The sequence below is a fragment of the Marmota marmota genome, unplaced genomic scaffold, assembly GCF_001458135.2.
Source record: "Marmota marmota marmota unplaced genomic scaffold, marMar, whole genome shotgun sequence".
NCBI classification, from domain to species: domain Eukaryota; kingdom Metazoa; phylum Chordata; class Mammalia; order Rodentia; family Sciuridae; genus Marmota; species Marmota marmota.
This window is the reverse complement of record NW_026000082.1, coordinates 3059177-3081278: the sequence shown is the minus strand read 5'-3', so window position 1 is coordinate 3081278 and position 22102 is coordinate 3059177. Positions and strand designations below refer to the sequence as shown.

Here is a 22102-nt window from a genome sequence, read left to right as displayed (position 1 = left end):
GTTTGATGTTTTGAAATTTTATGAGATGTAAGATCCTACCATGCTGTCATCTGCCTGAAGGTCCCCCTCAATCACTCTGCTGTTTCTGGCTCAGGATGTAGAACAGGTGCCACCGTGGGTAGGGAGGGTCTGGGTCATTTGTCCACTTTCTGTCCTACCTGTTTCTAGATGGGGAGACAGGAAACTAAAGTGGTCTGCACAAACCCCACAACCCATTTATCTCTGTTGCGTGTGGCAGGTAGACACACTGGAAGTAGCCTTTGCAAGGTCTCAGTGGGTGAACATTTTGTCCCTGGCAACTTTCAGTCAGTGATAAAGATGTGTGCCTTCTATGATCATTTGGCAAATGGTTACCGTCAGTAAATAAGGAAAAGTAGAGAGCGCATTTATCTCTGTGAAAAAGTGAAGTCCAAGGTAAGATCAGAGAAAATGTCTAGTTTCATAGACTCAAGTACTAGACAGCTGTGTGGGCAGTACAATCAGACAGACCTGGATTTGAGTTCCAGTTCTTTCACTTACTCAAGTTCATCTTGTGTTCCAAACCAGACCCATTTTTAGTGGTTATCTAGAGAAACTCATTTCCTTACCTTGGCACTTTAAGTCAAGACAAATGAGAGCTAAACATTTGAACATTTGTGGTAACTACACTTAAAGGGTGATTTTCAAAACCACCATCAACTAGAACAAACATGTGTTGAAAAGACTACAGGAGATGCCAGGCCCAACAGGTAAAAAGAGCCATAAGAGCTGGTGTGGTGGTGTGTGCCTGTAATCCCAGTAGCTCGGGAGGCTGAGGCAGGAGGATAGCAAGCTCAAAGCCAGCCTCAGCCACTTAGTGAGGCCCTAAGCATTTTAGAAAAACCCTGTCTCAAAATAAAAAATAAAAAATCGGGCTGGGGATGTGGCTCAGTGGTTAAGCACCCCTGAGTTCAATCCCTGGTACACTTGGAGAAAAAAAAAAGGTCCATAAGAGATTTATAATATTTGCACTGGACAGAAGGGCCTGCTTAGGTGCAGGGGAGTATTGACAGCATGTGTGCAATACTTCTGGTGTCCTTGGACCCTCTAAGACCCAGTCTAGCACTAATATTCTGTAATATGGTGAGTGTGTGTGTGTGTGTGTGTGTATGTGTGTACACAGACATAGCCTAAGGGAGGTTAGTGTAGTCCGTATTAAAATATATTAGTGGTTTAAATTTCAAAAACAACAACAAAATCATCATTTGTATATCACAGTCTATTATTGAAAAGTCTCTAAATCGTAATAGTATAGTATATCCTTTAGAGTATTGATTTGCATGTTTGTTTTAATTGATGGTGGTTTTGAAAATCACCTTTTAAGTGTAGTTACCACAAATGTTCAAATGTTTAGCTTTCATTTGTCTTGACTTAAAGTGCCAAAGTAAGGAAATGAATTTCTCTATTCATAGAGCAGCTACTAATTCCCAAGTGTGACTAATGGAGTCAATTGCAAGGACAACTTTTTCATATTTTCCGTAGGATGACTATTGAATATATTAGTCTAAAACGGGTCTTCTAACAAGTAAAGAGTTCGTGTTTGATAATGCATGGTCACTACTGTTAGTTTGTTAACATAATCTTTTAAATTTAATTTTCAAGCTAGAACTCTAAAGGAACAGTTGTCACATCTGGCCTATGGCTTGTTCATTTGGATGGCCTCTAAGGTGCAGGCACCTCCATGAGGCCACTGGAGTAGCCACTCCAGTTCAGTTAGCGAGGGGACTGCTCCCTCCAAAGGCAGTCCCACTGTATTTGCATGATGCTTCTAACAGCCCATAAGTCACTGTATTTAATACTGTCCTTGTCTTTCTCCCCTCCCTTGTTTCTCTTTTCAGAAACAGAGTTGTCAGTCACTGCTGAGTTAGTGCCTACCTCACCATGGAACATTTCAAGTGAATTCGACAAAGGTACCTGGGGGGACACAGGGGAGGCCGGGAGAGAGGTGTGAAACTCCATTTTGAATCCTGGCATGGCTTGCTTTGCAATCTGCTGCTTTTCAGATCACTAGTAGAAGGTGGTGGCCAAAATAAATTCCCAGCTTACTTTGTGATCATTTAACATTTAATTACTTGGAATTCTATCATTTCTGGAGAGTTTTTTTTTTCTTTCCTTTCCCTTCTTCCTCTAAAATGTTCCACATGGTAAAAATGCTTCAAGATGTGAAATAGGCTTGTTTCTGACCTTCCTGACACTACATCTAGTGGATCTTATTTAAGGGATTTGATTCAGCCTGAGCCAGGATTGATCAGAGCTGTGTGCTGGGTGACCTTTTACAGTGAGCATTTGATGTGTTTGCAGGGTTCAGAACAGAGTATTTGGAATGTTTGTAATTGCCTATGCATACAGATGGAAGCTTCCTATGTGCATGTGGGGAACAGGTTCCTGCTATGAAGTTCTTGTTTAGCATTAATTAAGCCTGGCCATATGCTAAGCATTGGCTACTCTATAAAGACCCCATGTCCTGCAGTGGTAAATCAGGATGTTTTCAAAGCCCCCACAGTCTGGCTCACCCTGACTTTCCAGCCATATTTCCTCTTCGTCCCCCTTATGCCCCTTTGTGTATCTTCAGCCAAATTTCTATTTCTTCCTGTATATCCTGTTCTTTCTCTCTGATTGCCTTTTCTTCTTTGCTAATACCCATCCTCTAACTTTTGCAAGCCAACAAATCAGTTTTCCTTTAATACTGAACATAAATTCTATATTATTCATAGGCTTATCTAGTCCCTCCACAGGAAGAGGCCTTTTCTTCTCTGGAATTCCCATAGTGCTTCTATCTGTTCTTCTCTTAACCTTGTCCATGTTATATATTATTAATTTAATTACTTGTCTATCTGTCCCATAAGCCTGGAAGTTCCTTGGAGGTAGGATTTCAATCTTGCTTTTCTTTGTGCTTTCTTTCTTCCTCTTATTCATCTCAAAATCTCCCACAGACTCTTATTCATAGGAAATCTTCTTCAATAAAGGTTTGTGGATTGATGAGTCCACACCTTATCTAAAGAGGTGCTACACCCATACTTATGTGTACAAATACATTCAGCAAGTGGCTCAGTGGTACGGCACTTGCCTAGCTTATATGAGGCACTGGGTTTGATTCTCAGCACCACATGTAAATAAATTAAATAAAGGTCTATCACCTTTAATATATATATATATTAATATATATATTAATATATATATATATATATTGGCCCATTAATTAAAAAAATATTCAGCAAGCTTACTGAGTTTCTAACTTACTTCAGGCACAGATTCTAAGTTCTAAGATTACAAAGGGAAAAGGAGGTCAAAAGTCATTGTCACAGTAGCCTTTTGTACATATGCTCTTGGAATTCTATTTCCTCTGAGGAGCAATTATTTTATGAAACTATATTAGATGCAGTTTATTGCTGGCTACAGTTTATGAGGCATTTTGAATGGCAGGATGGATGGAAATGTCTTTTACCTTAAGCCGAAGAAAGTTTTCATGACTTTTAATTTGATCTGGATATTCTGTTGCTAATTAAGGATTGAAACAGGGATTGGGTGATATGTCTCTCCATCTTGGGCACCGAGTACAATGAATGGAGAAAAGGAAATAAAGGGCACTCAGGTTTAGCGTAGTGCCTGTTCTCTGCCAGGTGTCGTGCAAGGTACTTTCACTGGGTGAACTTATTTTGCAAGCTCCTTCTTAGAACCAACAGAAAAATTGTATCACTGCATGTTATTGATCTCATTCCAGTTATGGATACAGAAGGGCATTGGGGGTATTGACTTGTGCTAAGAAAGGCAGCACAGCTTCAGGTTAAGAACTCCGCCAGCCAGACCTGGAATTTCTACCAAACCAGCACTGAAATCCACAGTTTGTGGCCTTCAAGAAGGAGGCTGTGCAATGGTGGTGACCCAGCTGTCCAGAGGGCAGATGAAGGCAGGACTCACACTCCTTCCTTTGCACAGCACAGCTTTCCAGAGAGCTTGGGCAACTTCCCAGGGATTCTTGGTGTCATCTTTTTCTAGAAGAGAATTGTAATATGGCCTTTAATTCTCATTAACAATCAGAGAGAAAGCTGCTTAATTCACCTACTTATTCCTGCTCAGATCCTTATTGATTCCTATTCCAGCCAGAGTCTTGTTTGAAGAATTAGAATGTATAGTTTAATGAGAAAAAGGTTCCTGTCTTCCATGACCTCAGAACCTCATGGGAAGGACTAAGACTGAGATCTAAATGCATAATCTAAGTCTTCTGGTCATCTTGACAGATTGAGCTTTGAGGGACATTTTCTCCAATCTCAGAGAGATGCTGCTAGAAATAAATAGCAACATCCATTTTCAGGCTGGTATACAAAAGAAAATGCCCCAGGTTCTAGAAATGAAGAACAAGCTCAATGCTAAAGCAGCAATATGTGAGAAGGAACTAAGTAAAAATTCATATGAAAATACAGGCAGTATTATCCTTCATAAGGGCTGGAGTGTCTGCATCCCATGGTGATTAGAATCAAGGCACTGGGGAAATAAACTCCTTTATTAGGCTGTGAGTGAGGAATGACTGGCTTGAGTCTGAAATAAGATGAATTCTGGTGAGAATGTGGTATGGCATTTATCCCCCATCCTGGGCCACTGAAATCACCCATGAGAAATCAAAGCCCCATCCTTCCCAACACATAAGTGTGGGTTTGGGATTCTTCTTGTGCTATACAAGCCACAAACCAAGAACATAACATAAAAACTTGGCCTAGAGTTGGTTAAGACCTTGATAATCACAAACCTAAAACCATAAAAATGTCTAAACATTCCAGGTGTGAGGGTCTCCCACCAAAAAAAAAAAAAAAAAAAAAAAAAGAACAAACTCCTGTTGATGTTAAGTTTACTTTCAAAAATTACAGGGCATGCAAGAGAGTGAGGGAAAGCCACCATTAGCAACAGTCAGTAGACAAGAAATGGAAATGTCCAAACATAGACACTAAACATGACAGACCAATTTGAAAGAGTATATATTTTAAAATGTGTCATGGTGAAAGTGGAAATAAAAACCACAGAGCAAATACAGGATAACAGGACAGAGAAGTAAAAAGGACAAAAATTTTAGAATTGAAAAATAAGAGTCATGGAAATTAAAACTTCATGAGTTAAACAGTGAGTGAATTCAGCTAAAGAGAAAAATAGTAAATTGGAAGATAGATTTGAGATAATATGGGATTTTAGAGAATAGACTCAAACCAAGGTGACTGACTAGGTTTGAATCCTGACACTACTATTTGTTTGCTGTGTTATTTTTGGCAAGTGGTTCAACCTATTTGTGCTGTATTCGTATCAGTTGCAATATGGGCTAATAAAAGTCCCTGCCACACGAAGCTGTGAAAATTCATCTGGCTAGCAAATCCGATAAGGTAATTGGAGAATAAGAAGTGACAGCCACTTTTGATAAATATGGTTTTACTTTGGGCTTTGTAAAAAAATCATGGGTTCTTAGGCAGTTTGGCAAGATAGGCATATGCTAGGGCTGGGGTAGACTTTAGATCTTGTTCAATCATCCTGAGTTTGCAGCTGGCCTTCCACACATGAGTGCTCACCCATACAAGTGACCCACTTCCTAGTTTAGCAAACAAGGTTCTCCATGATCTTACCTCATCCTTTGTCCAAGTGGTTTATACTCTGTTTCAACAACCTATGTCTAAATTCCCTATCCCTACAATCTCTTTCCAGGCTCTATGCCTCCATTCATGCAGTTTCCTCTGACTGGACTGTCCATAACCCTGTTCTTTACTTCACTAGCTCCTTCTTTACTTAAGGGTCACTTTATGTATGTCTTAGCACCTTCCCTCCACAGTCCCCTTTACGGACATATGACCAAACAAAATAAGCAATGTACCTGCCTCCATGGACCTTCATGAGGGAGAAACAGAAAATGAACAAATTCATTCATCAATCCACTGTGCCTGAAAATATGGGGTACCATATTACTGCACATCTGTCTTAATCAGAATCCTTTCCATTCTGTATTAAAATTATTCCATGTTGGTCTGGGGTTGTGGCTCAGTGGTAGAGTGATCGCCTCGCATGTGTGAGGCACTGGGTTCGATCCTCAGCACCACATAAAAATAAATAAATAAAATAAAGGTATTGTGTCCATCTATAACTAAAAAAAGATTTAAAAAAATATCTATGTTATGCCTGCCTGTTCAAAGACTTCTCTATTGCTGTGTTATTAGCACCTCACACAATGCCTGGCATATAGTAACAATCATTTGGGTTCCAGTGCCAGCTCATTCATAGCTGCCATGTGTCACTCCTCCTGGGTGTGAGGTACTTGCTAAGAAGTGACAGCTACTTTTGTCATGTGCATCATTTGAATCACACCACCCTGTGCAGTAGAACAAATAAACAACTAAGGTTCATGGGGTGAGTGGATTGGCTGAAGGCCATGGGTAGTAAGTCGTAGCACCTAGATTCCCATCATGGCCTGCAGGCCAACTCCAGGGATCCATGTCCAACACAACAGCTTGCATTCACCTGGAGAAGCAGTCAAACAAAATCCATTGCATGACAGAGTTTAATGCTTTCCTCTTCATCCAGCTGCTGGGTTTCTTCCATCCACCCCACCCTGGCACCGCAGCCTCGCTCAGGTCCTTGGTTTCTGTTCAGTCAGTGGTGTTCAACAGTTACCTCCTAATTCTTTTCAATAGGAAATGAAATTCAAGAGAAATAAGGCTGCCCCAGGGAAGAGCCCTTGAAAGCTATTACTGATAGGTCATGGGGGCAATTTCTGAAACAAATTCTTCAGAAGCAAGTACCTCCCAAAATAAATCAGTCTCCTGGAGCCCTGCCTCAGTTTCACCATGGGGTGCTGCAATGGGTACCATAGGGGCCTCTTTCCCTTCCTTCATGTTCAGTCATGAGAAGTCTCAGAGGTTCTCTATAGAAAGTCAAATGTTTCTTTTGGAGAAAGGACTGGAAATTGCACCCCTAGGTAGCAGAAAAGGAGGGAGGCTACCATTAAAAAAATATCAATACCTACTTCCAACTGCAAATAGCTCTGTCTGCTGACAGACTAGATTTGGGGCATTTTTGTGCACCTCCCTTTTTTAAAAAAATACAGAACTGCCTTCCTTCATTAGCTAGAGGGCTTCATATATAATACAGACGTTTACAGCTGGGCTCTTTTGAGCAAGATCCTGGACTTGCTGTGACGCTGAGCTTCCCTTTGCTTAACTGTGGAGCAGGAGGATTTCTATCTGTTAAGAGTGTATGTGGGCCACTTGTCTGTGTGTGATGAGACAGTTAACTTTCATGGCCACAAAAGGCAGATGCATCCTTGACTCAGCCGCTTAGCCTGTGCCTTCCCTCAGAGCATCACGTTGAAGGCCATGACCAGTTTCTTTAGGTCAGGAGTAGTTGCTTCCTCTTGTCCCCACTCTGTTACTTGACTTGTCCTTGGCACACAAATAGCCTATTTCAATGGCATTGACTGATTTTCACCTTTACTCTGGACCTTGACTCTCAGCTTACTCAAATGGGGTCGCTGAGTCATCTCATTTTGTTTCCGATTGTATATATTTGGGACAATGCAGTGGGTGATGGTGGCAAGGTGAGAGGCTTTGACACTTGGCAAATTGATAAACAGTCTTCCTGGAACTGGAGTCTCTGACAGCTTATCCAACTGTGATCTATCTTCAAATCTGGTTGCTGGATGGAAGAATTGCTTATGGCATTCCTGGGTAGCCATGTGGTATTTAAGTCTCCCAAATTCAGGTTTTACCTTAAGCAATATCCTCCCAATGTTGATGGCATCATTTTCTTTAAAGAATGTCACTTTGTAGTTGTCAGTAACAAAAGCACTTGAAGACTTTGTAGGAACTGCATGGCAGTAGCCAGAGTAGACAGGTGCACAGTACTGGTTCTCTAGCTCCCGCATCCCTTCATATTCCCAAGAAGGCTGTGTGATCTGGGGAAAGAGCAACTGGACAATGAACCTAGGTTGCAGTCCCAGCTCAAGTCCACCATGGGTCAATGTCCTGGTAGTTAAGTCCTGGGCCTCAGTGTTTTCATCGTAAAAAGGGCAGCCATCCATCCTTGATCTGTTGCCTTACTTGCTCTGAGGCTCCAGTGTTGCATGGTCCAGTGCAGTAGCCACCAGCAACCTGTGACTATTGAGTTCTCAAAATGTGACCACTTCAAAATGAGATGTGGTAAGTATAAAATACACACTGGATTTCAAAGTTTTAATATTAAAAAAAAGCTTAAAATATCTTATCGATAATTTTTATGCTAATTATATGTTGAAATGACAATATTTTTACATTGAATTAAGTAAAACACATTATTAAAATTAATGCACCTGATCCTTTTTAATGTAGCTACTAGAGAAGTCGAGATGACTTACGTGGCTTGCCTTGTGGCTCATGGTATATTTCTTTAGGATAACACTTTGCTCATAGACTATAGCTAGGACCTTGGGTGAAATCTCCTAACCTATGTTTCCTCCCTACAGCAAAAGATGCTCATATTCTTCTCAGCTTTAAAATTCTAGGGACTACTTTTTATAAAAAGAAATTAAAAAAAAAAACTCTACAGTGAGCAAAAGTAAGCTCAGAGTCATGGTAAGTCTGGGGCCCATGCTCCAAAGAGCCTGGCTGTAAACTTCCCTACTATACATAAAGCTCTAGCCAATGAAGGAAGCCAGTTCTTTCATTAGAAATAAAAAGGACAAAAATACCCCACATCTAGCCTGTTACCGCAAAGAACTATTTGTGGGTGGAAACGGGCCTCTGTGTCTATAATACTTGAAAATATATAATATATTTACTGATTATAATCTGATCAATAACTACCAGAGAAAGGCCATGTCTGATGTAATCTCCCTTTTGTGAAGAAAAAAAAAATTGTGGGTTAAAATAAAAGGGATCACAATTTGATGCTGATTTACATAAAGAATAGCAATGGAACCACAAAACCAGTTGGGAAATCCCAGCTTTGGTCCTAATCGGGTGTGTGCACACAGGACTCTAATGATCCAGTCACCCTCTATCTCTCAACCTTCATCTTGCACTGTCTCCTGTGCACCAGCCCCATTATCTTCTTTTCACTTCTTCCAGAAGCCATGTTCTTTCCTGACCGAAGACAGTCACACACATTCTTCCTTCTACCCAGAGTTCTTTCCTTTGCTTTTCAGGTCAAAGCTTCATTGTCATTTCTTCAAAGAAGGCTTTCCTGACCAAAATCACTCTCTGCTGTTAGTTTCCTTTTCCTTCATGGACTTTTTTTTAAGAAGTCTCGGCCTAAATGTGGTATGAGAGGACCTGTTAGATGGGAAAGCAGATACCTGTGTATAGGACTATGTTCCGGGAGCTTCCTGCCAGCTCTGCTATGTTCGCTGCATCTTGGTCCCCTTGCCTGGAACCTAGTGTGGAAGCATATGGCACGGAAATCTGTCCCCCCGAAACCCAGCAGCTCTTATTGATCCTCTTACTTGAAAAGTCTAGGGGAAGGAAACTTCAAGACAAGGGCTATGGAATTCTGTCATAAAATATCAGGAAAATGACACTTTGCTCCGCCTTGACTCTTCAAAGCCCTTGCATGGGGGAGGGTTACACTGAGCATCACCACTGCAACAGAGGGACTGCCTCCATCCTCTCCAGCCCCAGCTCTTGCACCTGATCCCTCCTGCCATTCCTCTCCTCCTGTACCTGCTGCTCCTCCACTTCCACCCAAGCTAGCTGTGCTCTAGAACCAAACAACTAACTGTTCCTCATCCTATTTCAAGCATGAGTGCAAACTTTGTTGTTTGCTATTGAAGACACCATCCCAACTTCTGTCATCCTTAAAGACCCAGCTCCCACTCAACACTGCCAAAAAGTCTTTCCTGATCCCCTCTACCCTGATGATGTTCAATTGTTCCCCACCACGCAACTATGTGACACCTGTTTGCATGTGCATTCTTCCTCTCCCTCTCCCTCTGCTGCTTCTTCCCTCATAAAAGACACATCCATTGAGCATCTTCATTTCAAGCAAAGCCTCCTGGATTGCCCTTGCTAGCAGTGGAGGCAAGGCTGTGTGGAGAGGGCTTTGAGAGGGCTAGAAGAGCTTGCTGTGAACTCCTCAGATCCTGAGTTCTGTATTATTTTGCCTCCCTGTTGCTCCAATACCTAGCACAGTCATTTGAATAAATAAAGGAATAAGTAAAAATCAGACCAGGGGAGCTGAAAGGTATTGCTGTAGTTGTCTTCATACTTTGATAGGTGTTAGGATCACCTGTTGAGACCTTCCCTGAAGTAGGCTTGACTCTAAGCCCCTCCATTTTGACCACCTTTCCAGGTGATTCTGAAGCCCACCAAAGTTTGAGGACCACTGATAGACACAGTAGTTCTTAACCTCAGATGTAATTGAAATCACCTGGGGAATTTTTAAAATTACTAATGGCTACATCTGTCCCTCCCTGGTTCTGATTCCATTGATCTAGTCTGGAGTTTGTGAGAGTAAAAAGCCCTGCTAACGTGCAAGGAAGCTTGTGAACCACTGCTTCAAGTTCTTCTGTGCTAATTTGCCATGTAGTTCAACTCTTGTGGTAATATGCTCACAAGTGATTGATACAGATATAGGTTTTTGGAACTTTCTCCATCTTTTCTGAATTTTCTGATGTAATATTGAAAAGATCTGCCCTTGGAATAAGAAGCCCTTGGTTTACATTTAAGCTCTGTGGCTAACTCCAGGTTCTTGAAATTTGAGCTTTAAGTGTTTTCATCAATGAAATGGGGAGAATACCAGTCTTTCAGAGTTGTGGTGAGTACTAAATGTAATGAAATAAGTGAGAAAGCTGAGCTCAGGCCTCATAAACATAGAGAAGTAAAATGCATTTTTAAAATGTCTAAAGTGTTGGCATAACTCCATCATCTTTTCCATGTGGGCATTGGGAATGATATCCTGCCTCATGGAATAATACCTCCCAGCCTCAGGAAATAATGGCAACTATAGTAGCTACACTATATTTAGAGCTTTTGATGTGCAATGGATCATGTTAAGAGATTTACATGGATTGTCACACTTAATCCTTATTATAATTCTGATGTAGTATTTCTAATTTTATATATATGAAAAAAGCAAACAAAGCAAGCAAGCAAACAAACAAACAAAAAGCCTGAGCTGTAGATAAATGTAGTAGGTTAAGTGTCAGCCCTCAAAAGATATGTCCATGTCCTAACCCCTGGAAACCTATTCTTAGTAACTTACGTGAAAAAAAGATGTTTGCACATGTAATTAAATTAAGGATCTTGAGATGACGTCATCCAGGTAGGCCTTAACTGGCTACAAGTGTCCTTGTAAGGTCAAGGCAGAGGGAGATTATTATAGACCTAAACAGGTGAAGGCATTGCAAAGGTGGAGGCAGAGAGCAGAAGGGCACAGTCACACACCCAGGAAGGCCAGGGCGGTCCTCAGAAACTGGAAGATGCAAGGAATGAAGTCTACTGAGAACCCCCAGAGGGAGTGTGGCCCTGCTGGATTTTGGATTTCTAGCCTCCAGAATATGAAAGAATAAATGTTTGTTATTCCAAGTCACCAAGTTTATAATCATTGGTTACAAGTAAAATCAGGTACTAAAAAGATTTAAGCAATTTGTGCAAAGTTACAAAGAAGTGAACCCAGAATTCAAACCTATGTCCTTAACAAGTAAATTTTATTGCCTTGAAACCAAATTGAAGTTTGTATAAAATACCTTAGATTCATTTACTCAATAGATGTTTATTGAGGGCCTGCCACCAATAAGGCCTATACCAGGGGCTGAAGAAGCTATAATGAACAAGACAGAAGCAGTCTTGCCTTTAGTCTGCAATTTTGGTGTAAGGGAGAAAATTTAAATCATTACTTTCATAGATATACTCAAAATCATTAAATTCCAGCAGTGATAGGTGCCCCAAAGAAGAAACATGAAAACATAAGATGTACCCTGGAACAAAGGATTCTCACATCCTCCCAGTTGGGCCCTGCTAACAGTCACCTGAAGTAGACATCAGTCCCCTTTATTCCCTCTGGCCTGTTTCCTGGGAGCTTGGGTGCCCCAACCCCACCTTAGCCCTTCGGAGCTTGCAGAAGTTAGTCCACAACAGGCAAGTCCTTTCTATGAGAATAAGTACTCCTGAGTGTAGGGAGGCCGAAGAGCTTCAGCAGACAGGAGCTCTGCAACAACCCGTTAAGACATCATCAGGAGGCAGGGGAGTGTGGGGAACTCCTTTTAGACAAGGTTGGGAGACATCTGCATTCTTGTGCCAGGCAAGATTTCCTGGAGGGCCACGAGGAGCTCAGTCATCATCTCTTGAGTTTTAAGCAATAGTACTTCAAGGCAGTTCCTGCCAAGGCCTTGTGCTTCAGCACTGCTCTGCCTGGGTTTACTTGCTTTGAAGCGCTGCCCCTAGCCTTAGCTACTTTAGCAGGGTAGAATGTTCAACTGCCCACATGCCACAGAGGACTTCTAGCTCTGCCTACAGTTGCTACAACAAAGATTTAGCTTATTTTCTGCAAATGGTTCCTTTTTTTAATGGTCCCTAAGTTAGACCTGACCATCAGTGGCCATTGGAATATGGTATGGAATTCAAGTTGACCCACAAGAATTTCTTGTCCACAGCCTTACTTGTCTTCCGACCTGAGGCAGATGAGTTCCTCCCAAAGACTTTCTCAGGACTCTAATTTCAATGTTGTCCCATCCCCAACACTTACACGCACTCAGTAGGTGCTTATTGAGTGCCAGCTGTGTGCCAAGCAACATGTTGAGGACACAGTCATAGAAACACCCAATTCCTCACTTTCTGATGGAGTTAGCCAGCCTCTATCTGGGAAGTACTTTTGCAGCTAGTACTTGAACACCATTTACTGTGCTATAAAAATTTCTGGGAGGTGGATACTGTCAGATCTATTGTGTAGACAGGAAAATCAGTTCAGGTGAAGTGACTCTAGTAAATGGCAGAGCCAGAATTCATTTTTCTAACTGCCAAGTTTATATTCTCAATGATAACCTAAATTAAGAATCCCTATTTATAGGGAGGAAAGAAAGAACAGGGTTAAAAGTTATTAGCTAATAGAATAGGCTTTCTGAACTAAGAAATTCTTAATTACCCTTAGGAGATTTTTTTCTTGTTTCTGTTTTTCCTCTAATTTCTACATTTTCTTCAATAAGTATCATATACTCTTGTAGTCTGATAAAAATAGGTAAAATACTTAAAGAAATAAGAAATTTTGTATATACCCAAATAATTGAAAGTGGGTACTCAAAGATATGTGTGCACATATTTATAGCTGTACTATTCACAATAACCAAATGTGAATATGGCTTAAATGTCCATCGATGGATGAGTCGCAAGCAAAGTATATAGTGTAGTCATACAAGGGAGCATTATTCAGCTATAAAAATGAATAAAGTTCTGATACATTTCACAATATGGATGATCCTTGGGAACATCCTGCTGAATGAATGAAGGCAGACACAGCAGGTCAGATATTGTGTTATTCCATTCACAAATGAAATATCTACAAGAAGTAAATTCATAGAGGAAGAAATTGGGGTTGTAGACCTATTTTGGAACTAAACAGAAGGGGTGGTTTACAGCATTGTAAATATATTAGTTACCACTGAATAGTTCACCATAAAATGGTTAATTTTATATTATGTGGATTTTCTTATTTCTGTATAAATAAATAAATGAATTCTAAATAAATAATTTTTAAAATAAATAAATTTGTCACACAATCAGACTTTATCGTGCTGTTCTTCTGTACTGCTCGTGCTGCGAGGGCTGCATACTATTGATTTTAGTGTCTCTGCACTGTTTGTATGGGGTGTTACAGCTCTGAACCTAATAAGAGCCCTGGCATGTACACTAACTAATAAAGAAACCTTGGGCCTTTTACTTGACTGCTCTGGACTTCATGTTCTCAGCTGTCACACAGGAGTAATTATGTCCACTGAAGTCAGCCCCAGATCCTCATATGATAATGTTGTGCTTTGTAAACTAAAAGTGACATGACTATGTTTTGCAGTTTTTGTTTTTACATTACGAAACACTATTAGATCAGAAAGCATCCATCTCTAATTGCTTATCAGGCATGTGTAAAAAGAACTATGAGGGCCAGGAGGGGCACATGTGCCTGTAGAGGTTGAGGTGGGAGAACCACTTAAGCCCAAGTGTTCAAGACCAGACTGGGCAACATGGAGAGAGTCCGTCTTAAAAAAAAAAAAAAAAAAAAAAAAAAAAACTATAAGAGGAGAGAATGAAATCTTGGTAATATGTATATTTAGAGACATGCTGTCATTGTTAACATTGCTGCTTTTTATTTATGAGTGTTTTTATTTGTTTGCTTGGATTTTTTAACATTATAATGCACTTTATTCAGGTAAAAAGTAATGTTTTGTATACAAGTGGGAGAGGGATCAAGGTCATGAACAACTAATAATGCAAGAGTACAATGAAGACAAGAGCTCAGAATAAGCCTTTCTACAGCTGATGGGCATCTGTCTGTCTGCAAACAGCTCCCAGTCGTAATTAAGTGCTGCTGCTGCTAAGTCTAAATCAGACTCAGGCCCAGAGCACAGGGAAATCCTGTGCAGACCTGGAGCTGCTGGCCTTGAAATGAGATCCTCTTGGGTGTGGAAAGAGAAGGATGCTCTGGCCCTGCACCGAGTCCAAGGAGCCCCATAACCCAGCCCTCCAGTACAATCAGATCTTCTAGCCATACCCTCTCTGATCTCAGCCACCCTTGTGCTGCCAGGAGAGGGATTGGGGAAGGCTGGGGAACCTTGAAAGGCCATTTCAGAATCCACCTAAAGGGTTTGGGGTGTTGTTCACAGGGTGAGTTGAAGCAGGAGAGTCTATTTGGTAGGTGGCTCTCAGCAGCTCTGTGCTTTTGACTGAGGTAAGCCTGGGGGTTCTTCTGTTGTTCTCTTTTGTTGCCTTTTTCCCTAACCCTTTTTCTTTCTTTTTAAAACAAACTAGATTTTAAAAGCTTGCAAAAGCTAAATGTATTTGTTGTAGGAAATCAACCAAGCCAGAATTATGTCACTGCTCACATGTGTTCTTTTCATCTGTTTTTATGCTTATATTTTTACACACATATCTACCAAAATGCAACCATGCACATCTGAACGTGGCATTTGTCTTTCAGCAGCATCCCAGGTCTCTTTCTGTATCATTAAATATTTTTTACTTCATTTTTATTAGCCATGTAAGTGTGTTCCATTGTAGAGGTGTTTACTAACTTATTGAACCTATCTCCTGTTGTTGAAGAGTTAGGATTATTCTAGTTTTATGATGTTATAAAAAAATAATGTGATAAAAAATAACTTCCAACGTCTAGGATAGCACCTGGCCCTCATGAAGGTGCTTTCTACATAGCACTATCATAAATCTGTCTGCATATTTACATCCCCGCCAGCAGGGCAGAACACCACGTTCTACTGATTACCTTTACCAACACTGGGTACAGCCATTTTATTAGTCTGTCAATTTTAAAAGAAAAAAGAAATAGCATGTTGTTTTTGTAACTCCCATTTCGTTGGATAGCTGAGGTTGAATTTTTAAATGTTTAGGGACCATAGTTTTCTCTAATGAATATTCTTTCTGTGTCTCATTCTGCTAGTAATATATTTATCTTTTGTTATTAATTGGAAATCTGGTGGGTTTTTTTTTTTTTTACAGTTTTCAACATTTAATTTTGCTTATGATGTGTGTATACTAACATGAAAAAAATACATTTCTATGAAATCAAGTCTATCAATCTTGTCCTTTGGGTTTTTAAATTTGGCACTACTCTTAGAAAAGCCTTCTCTTTTCCAAGATGAAAGAAAAAGTCATTTCTATTTTTTCTAAGGTACTGTCAGTAATCACTTCCTTTTGCTGGGCACAGTGGCACACGCCTGTAATCCCAGTGGCTCAGGAGGCTGAGACCTGAGAATCGCGAGTTCAAAGTCAGCCTCCATGACAGCGAGGTGCTAAACAACTTAGTGAGACCCTGTCTCTAAATAAAATACAAAATAGGGCTGGGGATGTGGCTCAATGGTCCAGTGCCCCTGAGTTCAATCCCTGGTACCCCCACACCAAAGTAATCATTTTCTTTTGAAAGTCTCGATCAGGCTAAGTAATATTCCAGCCCTTGAGAGGAGAGCAAAGTAATTTAGCTCAGAGCTGGCTTTCTCTGCAGCTTGGACACACAATGCTCCGAGCTGAATGATCTCCAGACTATTGGCTGATACATGGCTGCCTTTTTCTAGGACCTCAGAAGCAGTTGTCCTTCCTGTCTTAATGCATTCTCCAGTGACATTACACAAGGCTAACCTGTCCTTTTCGAGAAGCCCTAAGGTGACGAAGGACTTGGCTCTGTTGACCAGTTGGTCTTCATTCTCACACCTCCATGCCTTGCTCCCTCCTTCCCTCAGAAAATGGCTAGAGCTAGAGGGAGGAGGGTGACTTGGGGCTGTGCTGTCAGGAGGCCTCTCTTTCTGCTCTGGCTTTCTGGCTTATGTCCTTAGATAAGTTACTTCTTTGAGCCCCAGTTTTGACATCTGTAAAATTATGGGGATTCAAAAATTCAATGGAATTTTACTCAGCATTAAAAAAACGCAAAACCATGGCATTTGCAGGTAAATGGATGGTGTTGGAGAAGATAATGCTAAGTGAAGTCAGCCAATCCCAAAAAACCAAACACCGAATGTTTTCTCATAGTGGGATTGGGAGGGAGAGCATGGGAGGAATAGATGAATTTTCTAGATAGGGCAGAGGGGTGGGAGGGAAAGGGAGGGGGCAGGGGATTAACAAGGGTGGTGGAATGTGATAGACATCATTATACAAAGTACATGTATGAAGACTTGAATTGTGTGTCAACATACTTTATATACAGAAATACAAAAATTGTTGTATATATGTGTATTAAGAATTGTAATGCAAAAAAACACCCAACAACAAAGAATAGCATTATTTTAGATTAGGTAGAGGGAAGTGAAAGGAGGGGAAGGCAGGGGATGTGGGGATAAGAAAGACAGTAGAATGAAACAGACATTATTACTGTATGTATGTATGTAACTGTATGACCAATGTGATTCTACCAATATGTATACTCAGAAAAATGAGAAATTATATCCCATTTATATATGATATATCAAAGTATATAAGTGCATTCTACTATCATGTATAACTAATTAAAACAAATATGAAAATTTTTAAAAAGACATATTCTAACTTTAAGACAAAGGTAAAGGTGGTGCCCAATAGTATCAGCTTTGCCCTGTTCATTTGTTGTATATGATCATTTCACATACTTGATTATGACTCAAGTTTTCCTTCAGTTTTAAGTTTCCAAGGTGTGCACACTGTGTGTGAAACATTTTCTTAGAACCTTATTTTTTTGATGGGGCAGTTCCTGGGATTGAACTCGAGGGCTCTCAGCCACTGAGCCACATCTCCATTCCTTTTTTGTATTTTATTTAGAGACAGGGTCTCACTGAGTTGCTTAACATCTTAACATTGCAGAGGCTGGCTTTGAACTCACGATCCTCCTATCTCAGCTTTTGGAACTGCTAGGAGTACAGGCATGCGCCACTGTGCCAGGCAACCTTATTTTTAATCAACAAAGAAAGCCCAAATACATCTCCATTTAAATTTGTAAACACTCTCAAAAGAGACAAGAAGAATAAAAATCAGTATCATACTAACACCAATGATCTATTATGAAACTTATTATTATATAGATGTATCCTTATTCAGTTCCAGTATGTTTTGAATTTTGAACTAAAATAACAAATAGCCTCTGCTCTTAGGTAAAGTACCTGGTGGATGGACACCTAGACTGCATGAGTTTGCTCTGAGAATTAGGGGAGACCATCCATGACTGTGGTGGTACATTATCATTATGCTATTATTGCCCACAGAATTTCCTTTCTCTAGCTTAACAGTTTCCCTTTCTCCACGGTGTTCCCCTGGCATTAGCTTTCTGCCTTTCAAAATTCTCTGGTTCTTCACCCCAATTCAAATGTCATTTTTCATGAAGCTTTTGCTAGTTTTCCAGTTAAATTTAGTTGCTCTTTGTCTTACTCAGCAATGATATTTTGGTGGTATTTTGACTTAGCCCCTATTTTACTCAGGCTGCATTTGACATTTAAGCTCCTTGTAAGCAGGGTCCCTGCCTTAGTATTTTGGTCATGGAGGAAAAAAAGATTGATTTTTGGCTCATGGTTTCAAAAGTATAGTCAGGGTAGGCTAGCTCCAACATCATAGTGGACGAGCATGGCAGAGGAAACCTGCGTAGCTTATGCCCACCAGGAAGCAGAGAGACAGAGGGAGAAGACAGGAAGGAAAAGGGCCAGTGACAGAATCTCCAAGGCCACACTCCCCAGTGACCTACTGCCTTCAGCCATGCCTATAGTTTTCACCACCTCCCAGTAAGTCCAAATTATTAACCCATCAAATGGATTAATCAGTCTGCTGATGAGGTGAAAGCCTTCACGATCCAGTCACATCACCTGAACATGGCTGCGTTCCCTAACAGATGAGCTTTTTTGGGACATTCCAGATCCATATCATAACACTTAGTATGCTCCTTGTTTGTCTGTTCCCAGTTCTCTTGGCATTCCATAAAGGTCCTGAGTGGAGTTATTTACAGTTCTCAGGAATGATGGAGGCAGCTGGGTGGGCTTAGGCTGGACCATAGAAAGCTAGAGGCAGCCTTGTGATTGACTCCAGGCGTTGGAGATAACGCCTACCAGAAGAAAGGAAAAAGGACTCCACACTCTGATGCCACAGTTCCTAATAGGTTTGGATGGTGAAACAAATTTCAGCCCAATATATGCAAGATCTTCCTAATAAAAAACAAAACAAATAAATCAGAAGGTGGGGTAGGAAAGAACTAATAGTCATTGATACAAGGGTTGAACTGCTGCTATACATAAATTATTTCCACTCCCACTTGGTCTTATAAAATAGCTTCCCTCTTTTATGGATGAGAAAATTAAAGTTCCCAAAGGGCTGAAGACTGAGTATAAGGGCCAGGTATATGGCTCAGTTGGTTGAGTGCTTGCTTTGCATGCACAAGGCCCTGGGTTCAATCCCCAGTACCACAAAAAACAAACAAAAACAAAAACGAAAAAAGGGATGAGTATTAGTTCACATCGTTCATCTACTTCTTCATGCATTCCTTCCTGAAGAAGCAATCTCCCTCTCCCTAGAGAAATTGCATGGCCATTTTGGGGGAATGCTGTATCAAGAGTGCTTGGGGTAGGGTGTTTGTCAGCTTTTTGTCTCTGTCACAAAAGACCTGAGCAAACAACTCCCAAAGAGGAAAGATTTTTTATGTTTCATGGTTTCAGAGGTTTCAGTCCGTGGTCAGTCCGTTGTTTTGGGGCCTGTGGCAAAGCAGAGCAATATGGTGGGGAGCATGTGGTAGTTCAAAGCTGCTCTCCTTGTGGAGGCCAGGAAGCGGAGAGAGAATGAGGAAAGGCAGGCCTCCATGACTTAACTTCTTTCCAATAGGCTCAACTCTTAAAGGTTTCACTACCTCCAAAGAGCACCACAGGCTGGTGACCAACCCTTCAACATAGGCTTTTGATGGGGACATTTAAGATCCAAGCCATATCAGGGGTATTACTGTAGCTTATATTTCAGTTTTCTTCCATCTCTAAAATCTGGGGAATTCTCAGTCTCTGACATGAGTTTAATGGGAATATACCCATAAAACCTCCCTTCTATCATCTTTTTGTGGAAAAGACACATCATAAAACTCTTACTAAAATTATCACAAATTATCATATTATTTCATGGGTTGTTGGTCCTATCAGTATTTATGAAGCTATTTGGAGGATATGGCCTTGGAAATTTCTGTTCTAATAAAATTGATTTGGTTCTGGCCAATAGGGGCTTCATTTTTCCACCAAAGTCTACTCTGTCTGAGGGGGAAAAAAATGAAAATATGCATGAGTTGTCACCTGATCCTAGAAGTCAGATGGATGAGGTACTTAGCCTTGCTATCCTGAGTACATTCCATGCTGAAGGTGGGTCCCTGCAGACTGAGCTCCCCAGTGTCAGCTTCTGGGGCAGGCAGCCAACTTTCTGAAGCAGCTGCCATTTTTTCTTGGGTGATTCATGTGTGAAAGCATCTCCCCCATAAGAATCTGGGTCATCTTGTTCTTCCCAGAGCCAGGGTCTTATCAGACCAGAAATGTCTATTCATACAAATTCATCCCAGTTGGGAAGTTTATGAATGTGAAGGATAGTTGTTCCATCCAAATACATGACCCATTTGGTCTGTAGCCTCTCATATTTGGCTACGCTGCTTCTTTATACTTAAGAGAATTGGGCCTTAAAATCTGGAGCTGATGTACATTGTGGTGTAGCTTCAGAGATAACTTTAAATGGTCATGTATGTCTACCTTCTCAGTTGGAATGGCTTAACTCAGTATTCTTACTTCCTGTTGTGAACACAGAGCCTTGAATTTGAGTACTGCCTCTGCTTGTGTGTGTGTGTGTGTGTGTGTGTGTGTGTGTGTGTGTGTGTCTGTATGTAAAATACCATTCCTGGTTAAAGTAGAGATGACAACAATGAATCAACTGCCAAGAACATCCAAAACTGTTTAATTTTTTTTTCTCTTTTGCCCCTGGTTTCTTTTCCCAAGAAAAATATCTTCCTCTTCTTCCATTTTCATTACACAAAATGTGTTGTTTCTGGAAGAGGGTTGGGGAAGGAAATGATGATTTTTTTTTTAATCTTGCAAGATAGAAAACCCATCAAAATACTTGAATGTGAATTTGGCACTACTTTGGGATTATTTAGCCCAGTCTGCTACAAGTTTGACAGACATGATCCAGAAAAGAGTGTATCATGTGATATCAAACAATAATTTTGTAGCAAGGATGGGACAGACCCCATTGCCTGGTCCTTACTGCACAGCCTGGGAATGTCACAGATTCTCAGGTGTGTTCCAAACTGTAATGGAGACCTGATAGAGTAATCAGCCCCACCAGAGCTCACAGGAGACCATCAGGGAGAACGTCTTTTCTTCTTCTTCACAGTGCTTTTATGAAACTCAAGGACATGGAACCCACAAAATCGAATCCTCAATTAACTGTCATTGCTTGATGCATTCAACTTTTAAAGATAAGGCTAGAAAAGGCAAGAAAATAGAAAAAGGGATTTATTTACAAAGCAGTGTCCTCTATGATCCCACTTAAATGAAATACCTATACTGGTCAAATTCATAGAGACAGAAAGTTGCATGGTGGATGCTAAGGTCGGTAGTGGTGGAAGAGTAGGGAATCAGCATTTAATGGGTATGAAGTTTTAGTTTGGGAATATGAAAAATGTTCTGGACATAGATGGTGGTGTTGGATCACACAAAAACATAAATGGATTTAATGCCAGAGAACTATACAATGAAAAAGAGTTAAAATGGTAAATTTTGTTATTTACATTGTACCACAATAAGAAAAAAAGCACAGCATTCTTGGTACAATTTATAATCTCCATACCACTGCACACATGCCTCTCCCCAAACAGACTATGACATCCTGAAGAATTATAATAAGAACTTTTCAATTAATTTTTTATTCATATATGACAGCAAAATGCATTACAATTCTTACTACACATATAGAGAAGAATTTTTCATATCCCTGGTTGTATACAAAGAATATTCACACCAATTCGTGTCTTCATACATGTACTTTGGATAATAATGTCCATCACATTCCACCATCATTTCTAAGCCCATGCCCCCTCTCTTACCTTCTCACCCCTTTGCCTTATCTAGAGTTTATAATAAGAATTTTATACTATCTTTTATTTGCCTTGTATTTTGTTGTTTTCAAAACGATCTCATAAGTATGGTTACAAATCAAGGAGAAAGGCTCAACAGGTCTCCTTGTCCCTATTTTACAGATGAGTAAACCGAGGCCCAAATTTACCCAGCTGATAGGCAGTGGAGTTGGTTCTGGACTCCAGGGCTTCTGGTTTGAATTCCTGGAACCAAGTACAAAATTTTAAATTGATGCTAAGCATTTTATACTTACTAATCCTACCAAGTAGACAATTACATTTTAGAAGGATTTTCAAGAATTTCAAACACTAAAGTGGTTTGGAAGCT

General features: G+C 40.4%; 1 protein-coding gene across 1 annotated transcript in view; it reads left to right on the top strand.

Annotated features, from left to right (window-relative positions):
- The first annotated feature begins 1599 nt into the window (after window positions 1-1599).
- The window catches only part of Ror1 (receptor tyrosine kinase like orphan receptor 1), a 168119-nt gene continuing 147616 nt past the window's right edge, over window positions 1600-22102 (top strand). The window contains exon 1 of the mRNA XM_048815236.1: window positions 1600-1928. Within this exon, the coding sequence (XP_048671193.1) occupies window positions 1778-1928 (151 nt within the window). The 5' untranslated portion in view covers window positions 1600-1777. The remainder of the gene's footprint in view (window positions 1929-22102) is intronic.